At 39.8% G+C, this 8,928-nt stretch overlaps 1 protein-coding gene across 2 annotated transcripts; it reads left to right on the top strand.

Moving 5' to 3' along the window:
• Positions 1-737: 737 nt before the first annotated feature.
• Positions 738-8,347, top strand: LOC113008370 (interleukin-1 receptor type 2-like). Of its 2 annotated transcripts, none has more exons than XM_026145735.1 (9): positions 738-761; positions 2,044-2,121; positions 2,543-2,795; positions 3,313-3,505; positions 3,912-4,080; positions 5,729-5,791; positions 5,970-6,102; positions 6,206-6,360; positions 7,310-8,347. In XM_026145735.1, exons 1-9 carry the CDS (start codon positions 752-754, stop codon positions 7,339-7,341), a joined length of 1,086 nt encoding a protein of 361 aa, XP_026001520.1. In that variant the 5' UTR covers positions 738-751; the 3' UTR covers positions 7,342-8,347. The 2 variants fall into 2 exon arrangements, with proteins under 2 accessions (XP_026001520.1, XP_026001519.1); XM_026145734.1 differs by lacking the exon at positions 738-761 and adding an exon at positions 1,796-1,920.
• The last annotated feature ends 581 nt before the right edge of the window (positions 8,348-8,928 follow it).

The raw sequence follows: 8,928 nt of genomic DNA, 5'->3' as shown, positions 1-8,928 counted from the left end.
ATTTGTAATTATATTACCCTTGTATATAGCCTCCCTTGCCCTTCATGTGTTTATGTCCGTGTGTCTTGTGTTGTCAAGTTCATGCTGTCGCTTCTGTCATCTTCCCCTGTACTGAGTCTCCCTGGTTCGTGCGTCTATCTGTCATGAGTCATGTCTGCATGGTTATGTTTAGTTCATGTCATGTCTAATCTCCATGTTTCCTGTTTTACTTTGAAAGTCTGTATTGAATGTCAGTGTATTCAGTTTCACTCCTCCTGTCGTTAAGTTCATGTATATCAGCTGCGTTCCCATGTGTGGCCACTTCCCCTGATCATCCCTCATGTGTATTTAGTCTCTGTGTTTCTTACAGTCTGTGTTGCGTCGTCTGTGTTCCCACCCTCCATGTTTCCATGCCCAGTCTGTTGTATTCTAAGTCATAGCCTTACCTTAGTTCATTTCCAGTTTAGGTTTCTGTTTTAGTTATTGCTTTTGTGCTGCCCTTATTCTTGTTTGTTTCTCTTGCGTTACCAGCCACAATAAAAGGCTCGCTTTTGTTTAAAGTTCACTCCCGTCTGCTCACTTGTGTTCGCACCTGGGTCCACCACACACACCACCGCACGGTCTGTCACAGCGCACCGTGACAGTCTGGCTCAGATGCTGGGAGTTCTCGCTGCAGTCTGCCGGCAGCGTCTCCTTTCAGGCAGGATAGACGAATGTCACAGAGCAGTGACTCAGTTTGTGGTCAAAGGCTTGCACCCGTTTGCCACAGCAGATGATTTTTGATAAGTGAATGTGTTTAATTGTAGGCAGGGACATTACTGGATATTCTTGTGTAATTGCCACAGAACAATTTATGTTATACTTTGTTATTGCTACAGAAGAATATTTATTTTATTATTTTACATTTACAATTTTTTTTTCCTGGGGACCCTGTGACACCCCATTGAAGAGCCGTAGGCTGGATCTCTGAAGCTCTCACTGTTGGGTTTGTAAGGCCATGTTACTCCTAAGTTTCTATCTTGTTCAAAGAGAAGATATAAAACAAAGTTCTAAGCTAATCGACCTTAGTGTTCTCCTTTTTAAAAAAAAAAAAAAAAAAAAAAAAAAGAATCGATAAGAGAATCGATAAAGAATCGAATCGTTAAACAGAATCGAAAATGGAATCGGAATCGTTAAAATCTTATCAATACCCATCCCTATCCATCGGAGTGTGAATGTTAGTTATAAAGCACTAAGAAAAATGTGCTTGAGAATGGGTGAATGCACAAGTTGTGTAAAGTGCTTTAAGTGCTCAGATGAGTAGAAAAACGCTATATAAGAACCAGTCCATTTACCATAATTGGAAGGTTGGTGGTTCGATCCTTGGCTTCCCTAGTTTGCATGCCAAATATTCTTAGGCAAGATAATAACCCCAAGTTGCCCTCCGATGCATTCATTGGAGTGTGAATGTTTATTAGTTTCCACTTGAGTTTAGAAGTGCTTCTATGAATGGGTGAATGAGGCATGTTGTATACAGTGCTTTGAGTACTGCGGGAGCGTAGAAAAGCGCTATATAAGAATCAGTCCATTTACCATGATAATTGTTTGGTTGGAGACTTTGTATTTTCCAGTTTACACTTGAAACTTTCTCTCTGGGCTGCACTGCAGTTGAGGAAACTTTGCATTGTTAGTTTCAGTCTACTTTTCTTTACAAGACAGTTTCCTTCTTCCAGCAACGCCTAAAATTGCAAAGTTCTGTTTCCACTCAAAGAGCATTATGTAGCATTTGAGGTTTATATAAACAACTCCTCAAACGCAACAACACAAGTCACTCATGAGGAATGAGGAGGGAGGAAGCTAGATCGTGAGAGAAAGAGAAAGGGAGAAGCAAGCAGAGGAAAAATCTGAGGCAGAGTAAAGTCGTTAATTTCTGCTGATCATTGATGGGTTTTAAAGGCTCTGGTAAGTTGTTGCTTTCACTGCATAAAATTTTCCAGTTGTTGCCTGACTGCTATTTTATGATGTTTATATACTTTCTAGCATGAATGCTGTGTTGTAAATGTTTTGTATCTGTGTGTTTTTCAGCCATGGACTTAAGTCTAGTTCTGGTAAGCTTTGTGTTTTTCTTCGGGCTGTGTGGAATATGTAGAGGATCTGAAGAGGGTGAGTAACACTATTTTACACACACACACACACACACACACACACACACACACACACACACACACACACACACACACACACACTGAACACATTAACAAATTTTTAAATGTTTCTGTAAATTTATCATATGTCATGTTTTTGCCAAGCTGCAGTTTGAGCCACTAGCATGATCTGAAGTATTTTATTGGCCTCTTGTGGCCAGGGATAGAATTACAACAACACTGATTTTTAACTCTGCTTGGGAAAGTTCAAGTAAAAACACATGGAGCAGGAAATATGTCACATCTCAGTTCAGTTCAGTTCAATTCAATTAATTTCAAACAAATAACAACATTATATTTGACTTTGAAATGTTTGATTTCTCAGCAATAAAAGGTTAAATAACTATTTTCTCTATTCCACACTTACATGTATGTTGCAGAGAACTGTACTGACTACAAACTCCAGTTTGAGAGGGTTTTCTCTGTTCCTGGAGATGTGGCTATGCTGAGAAGCACACTGGTGTCCTCAGAAGTCTTGGATTTCAAAACTGTCCCGTACAACATCACGTGGTACAACTCGGTGTCAGGCCAAGAAATCAGCAGTCAGACTGGTCACATCCTGGTGCACGAGGAGACTCTGTGGATTCTCAATGTAACCATGAATGACAGTGGGGATTATGTGACCATACTGAGGTAGGAAGCACTAGTAGAAGTAGAAATATTAGAAATGAGTAGAACACAGTATTAATTTACACCTTACACAACTCATCGAACTGCCTCCATGATCTATCAGTAATCACAGTGAACACAGAGTGGTTTATGGCTTTTACTGTATTGGAAATTATAATAGGAGAATGACGAAACCGCCCACATCTCAGTACTTTCAAACACTTTTATTCCGATTGCCGTTCACACACGGGCTGCAGCTTTGCAGCTTGCAGCCACACACTCCAACAACAACAACCGGATTCCGCTCAGGTGCGTCCGCCTCCCGTGCAGCGGCACTGCTGCAATATTATCTATCCCCAACACAGAATTTGATTTAGATTTTCAAAATCTAAGATCAAGATCCCTTACAATTCCAACAAATTTAATATTAATATTGTTTGATTTTTGACTGTGGAGAAGGTCAAACAATGACCGTCACTGCCAGGGCGAGTGTGCCCAATTATCTATTCATTTATAATATTTCTGCTTAATTTCCCAACAGGACTCCTTCCCACTGCTACAGGGAGGCCAGCCGACTGGTGGTGGATGAAAGACCTACAGGAGAATGTGGAAGGCCGAGGAAAGCTTATCAGCAACTTACAAAAGGAGTCACTGACAATCTGAACTGCCCTCTGAAGAACGAAATGAATAAGCTGAACAGCTACAACATCTCTTCCTCCATCAAGTGGTACAGAGTGAGTTCTCCAGAATTGTTGTTGAGTGCTGCATGAAACCTAATGGTTTTAATGGAGAGACTGCACAGTAGCTGCAGCCTCAACTATTTACTACCACTATTCCAACTTCTATCAATACCAGGAATGTATTGAAACTCTGGGGAGATACGAGTGTTTAAAAATTGCAATTTGACTGACAGCAGATCCCAGTCTCGGTGTGTTTGTGTGCGTGCCCTTTAATTTTGTGGAAGGGAAACAAACAGTTTAATAATATTAAAAATCATGGAACTCTTTAAATGTCTATCTGAACAGATTAGGAGCATCAAAACTATCCCAGTGGCTGTAAACTGTTCTCCAATTTAAATAGTTAACATTTTTCTTCATGCATTGTTAATTTGAAAAAAGACTTATGCGTTTCTCCCTCTAGGGTTGTGACCCCATAGAGGACGGAACAGGCAGCTATGAGTACTGGGGCACCAGACTGAAAATTACCAGTGTGGACCTTCAACACAAAGGCACCTATACCTGTACTCTGACATTCACCCTGGGTGGCATCAAAGGATCTGTGTCAGAGACTATTAGCGCAGAGGTCAAAGGTGAGATTGTAGATTAAGAGAAACACTGAAATGAAGTGAGGGGGCTATGAAGTGGATGAAGTGTGGAAGGGCAGTTGGTCCAGATGACATACTTTTGTATGCTAGGAGAGGAACTTTGGCTCTGAATGACGTAGTCAGGAATGGTGAAGAAGTATGTGAGGACAACGAGACAGTGGTGCGGGGCGCATTCGAAGTGATAGAAGGTGTTTAAGGTGGGGGTGGGACCAGGGATTGACCATGCTGTTTGCGATAGTAATGGACAGGCTGAAGATGAGGTCAGACAGGATTATGATGATGTGAATTATGATGTTTGCAGACCTGTAGTGAGAGCAGGGAGCAGGTGGAAGACAACCTAGAGCAATGGAAGTATTGACTGGAGGGAAGATAATGATAATGGCGGTTTGGAGATGGTGGCAATGATAAAGAGACAGGAGGCCGAGCTGGGGGATTTGAAGATCTATATAGGTTTATACTGGGTGTGACAAAAATGATTAAGATTAGCATTGAACATATCAGAGAGGCTGCTAATGTTAACAGTTTGGAGATAAATGTAAAGAGGAAAGGCTGGGATGGTTTGGACGCATGCAGAGGAGGGAAAGGGGCTATGTTAGACATATAATGCTGAGGATGAGCATCCAGGCAGGAGGAAAAGAGGTAGAACACAGAGAAGATTCATGGATGTAGTGAAGGAGGGCATGTGGAGGGTGGGTGTGACAGAAAGGGGCAATAGGGATAGGGCGAGATAGAGGCAGATGATCTGCTGTGGCGCCCCATGAAGGGAGCAGCTGAAAAAAGAGGAAGAAGACAACAGAGTGATTTTTTTTGTCCATATGTAAAGATGAATTATAAAATAACAGTGATGATACAATAAGTAACTGTATAGATGTGCACAATGCTCTTCAGTCATAAAGCTGGTATTTCCGAGCACTCAACTTGGTTTTCATTTACTTGGGTTTGACTGTGTCATAATTATCCCCCGCTAAGCTTCATGTAGCTTATAGGTTAGCACCTAGATACCTCAAATTATGATTCACAGATTCACTTAGTGAAAATTGTTATGTTATATCTTGAACAAGCATGTGGCACAAGACGGGGAAATACAAAACAAAAACTGTGTTTGCCTTGGGCTACACAAGATAAAGACCTCGTCAGGAGCCCCCACACAGCTGAGAAGGGCAGCTGTGTCTTTGTTCTGTTATTCAAGCAAGGTTTATGTTTGACTGCTAACTGACCGTGATATCCACTTCAGTTAGTCAGGCATATACAGTAACGCCCTCAAACACAAACAAAACAGAACAGAACAGCTCCCAAACACTTGCAAGCGAGCTGAGGTATCGTGACTTCTATACTGAGCGCAGTTGAAAGGACAGAATCACGGTTGCCCAACACATCCCAGCCCAAAGGCCTCAAAGACTATCTTGACACTACTGTACGTTGACAAAAATCCGGTGAAAAAAGCATAATCGCTTCATTTTAACAATAAAAATAATAACAGAAAAAGAAACATCAGTTGTGTTAGTAATAATGGTTTCTTAGGTTTGCTTACTGTAAAACTGTGAAAGAGAAATATGATTCAATTTCCATTATATCTTTGTGATTATTCAACCTCTACTGTAAGATACACAGTATTTGATGTTCTCTGTTTCAGGGGATTACTCTTTGGTTCCACAAGTGCATGAACCCTCCAATGATGTAATCAAAGCACAGAGCGGTAAGTCCTCTAAGATCTTCTGAGAAATGTGGTGTTCTGTTGATTTCATATTTATGTATCTCAGGCTTCATTTAGGCCAACATATTGGGTTGAAAGTCACAGACTTCTGCAGGGAGAGTAAATGCTAAATATACAGTTTCATGTTTATACTGAGTCACTGTTTTGCGCATGTTTTCAGGGTACAACTTCAGTAAAAGGTGCCTGGTGTTTGTGCCGGGTGTTGGGAAGCCTATCGTTGATATTTATTGGTTGGACAAAGATGGATTCTTTGAGACTAACACCTCTCACCGTGTACACATGTTAGAACAGCGGTCAGTACCTTAAATCTCCATCAATTTGTTTTATTTGCTTACTTTTGAGAACGTTGAGACTTTTGGGAATTTTAGGACGATCTCATCTCATTGTCTTCAACAGTTTGCTGCCCCAAGATGGCTCCAGTAAAGGTGCGTGGTTAGAGACCTGGCTGATATTTTCTGAGCTGAAGGAGGAGGACTTCAACATAAACTACACCTGCCATGTGTACAGTGACAGGGGCTTTCCTGAAAGATATTTCAGTCTGCAACCAGCAGGTAAAAACATATCTCACCTAATGTTGCTTACTAACCTTGAGGACTAGTGTATGTTCTCCCAATCAGTTAATCAAGTAATCTTTTCTCTAAAATATGAAAAAGAAAGAAGTCAAACTGACTGGTCAGTAGGTGGTGATTTCTCTTATACCAAACAGAGCTTCAGAGCAGCTTAGGACTGCAGTGCAAGTTACCATGGCGATGTACTCCAGTAAGAAGCGAACCTTCGTAACAGTGAAAAACCTGGATTTGAGCTTAGTGAAGTTACCTCACTAAACTCAAACCATGCTTTGTGTAACAGTCCTCAAAGTGTGAACGAGCACAATGTAAAAAAAACTTTTTGAATAACATCCAGTCAGTGAAAAAATTATTAACATTTAATCCACCAAAGCATTTCTATTAACTTCTTTTATTCATGTTGACTAGTTTTATATTATTTCACATGGGATAACTTTATTACCATGACAACAGATGTTCAAGGTAAATAAACTCCCAGTCAGACTAATCACAGGTCTCAGCACAACGAACTTTTAACTACAAAATATTAAAGAAGTCTATATCCAAAACATTATCTGTAGAAGATATTTATAAACTGTTACAAAGAGTTATGATTATTGTTTAAGCTTTTTATTTATTTAGTTTATTTCATCACTGCAGTCGGCACGCTTTGAAAGGACCAACCTGAATTGGACTGCAAGTCTTTGTTCAAAGTGATAATAAGACAGGAAAAATGTTAGCATAATTTAAACATCTATTTAATATCAATAATTACACCAGATGCAACATTTTCATTAAGGGAATTGTGCCAGCTTTGAATGATCTTTTTTATGAAACTGAAAAATAAAATAAACTAAAGGGAAAACTGTTGTAAAGTAAATCAAATCAAATGTTACATTTTTAAGGTTCACTCGCTTTTTTGACATTTAATTCTCTTGGTTGTTCATCTCCCCAGATTCAAACATCACCGTTGTAACTGGTGCCTGACTGTAACGCACAGTAACCAAACTGATGCATCAGCAAAGTACTCCATCTTTATCAGGTTTGCCTGTAAAATCCACTTATAATGGCTGCTAATCAGCAAATGAATAATTTTATGTTAATTATTGAGGTTGTAGTTTGCAGTGGGGATTTACTGGAATGAATTAACCAAATATAAACAATGTTTTCTTTGTAACGTGGGAAAAATGTAATAGAGCTGTTGTGTTGTACTGCACAAGATATTACTACTGCAATCAGTGTCCACTGTATATACACATATATATATATATGCAATAAATATTCTGAGCATGTTGTTCAGTAGACGAGTGTTGTGTTAATTTACAAACCTTTATATCTACACATTTAAACGGCAAACCTAGCTATCCTAAAAGAAAGTGGTTTGAGAAAATCTTCAAGGTGACCTGAATGTTTGACTTAGTGCAATGTACCAGTCATGATGTTTTGTTGCTATAAGTTAAGGTTTTCATAGGTGGTAGTGAGACAATCTTTCTTATATGTGTAGTCACACCTGAAAAGGAATTGATATTACAGGGCCATCGTTACATGTGTTATGAAAATTATCACTGAACACTTGGACATTTGCTGGGTTAATGAAGTCCACTGAGCAGGTTGGGGAGGAGAGGATGTTGTCTAAGCTAACATCCATCATGGACAGCCCCTCCCACCCCCTGCATGAGACTGTACGAGCACTGAGCAGCTCGTTCGACAGTAGACGTTTACACCCACGGTGTAGGAAGGAGCGCTACCAACAGGTCATTCTTACCAACAGCTGTCAGACTCTGTAACACAGTTTAACAATTTTTTGGTTATCTTACTCATCAGCTTGTTTGTTCACTGTACATGCATACGAACTTCAGTTGCTTATGTGTATAGGACCACTTTGTGTCTTGCATTTATATTTTATATCCCTCTTGCTATAAGATCTGTGTAACCACCAAATTTTCTTATTTGTGGGATAATAAAGGTTTATTCTATTCTATTACCAAGGTGAGCTGACTCTGATGTAATATCTGTCCTGCTGTCCACATCATCCTCCACATGAGAGACCCTGCAAACCCGTCATCGTTCGGCAGGATGTGACACAGAGCAGTGGGCAAACAGACCCAAACATTTCACAGGAAAAGGTTTTCGAGTGGGATCTACGGAAACTTGTTTTCACCATTTTAAAAAAAATTCCAACCATAATATTTGGGGTTATTAGCTCACAATTCCTTGTTAGGTGTCTCACAATTTTTACTTAACCCCTAAGTTTTAGCTAGTAAATTGAAATTTTGAAGTCCCTAATTTGACATTTTGATGCCTAGTATTTTTTTCATTGGCAGAAAAAGGCTTCCATAACGAGCCCTTGTGTACAGTGCAGGCAGTGTCCCTATTCCACAAATGTAAGAGTGCCTCATTTTCTACAGTGTGAATTTCCAGAGAATAAATGTGATTCATCTGCAGAGCACAAGCAGTTTTAAACAGTTCTGTGGTTCTGAGTACCACAGAGGCCTATAAAAACAAGGCCATGGAAACAGTCACCTAATTTTAAAACCACATCCTTGTTTGCCCTGTTTCACATACATCCAGTAA

The sequence above is a fragment of the Astatotilapia calliptera genome, chromosome 16, assembly GCF_900246225.1.
Source record: "Astatotilapia calliptera chromosome 16, fAstCal1.2, whole genome shotgun sequence".
Classification (NCBI taxonomy): domain Eukaryota; kingdom Metazoa; phylum Chordata; class Actinopteri; order Cichliformes; family Cichlidae; genus Astatotilapia; species Astatotilapia calliptera.
This window is presented reverse-complemented; position numbering and strand designations above follow the sequence as displayed.

Excerpts from the sequence above, each read along its gene's own strand:
- LOC113008370 (XM_026145734.1), top strand. Across the intron at positions 2,122-2,542 it reads ATGTAGAGGATCTGAAGAGG|AGAACTGTACTGACTACAAA; the intron begins GTGAGTAACACT and ends TGTATGTTGCAG. Across the intron at positions 2,796-3,312 it reads GATTATGTGACCATACTGAG|GACTCCTTCCCACTGCTACA; the intron begins GTAGGAAGCACT and ends ATTTCCCAACAG.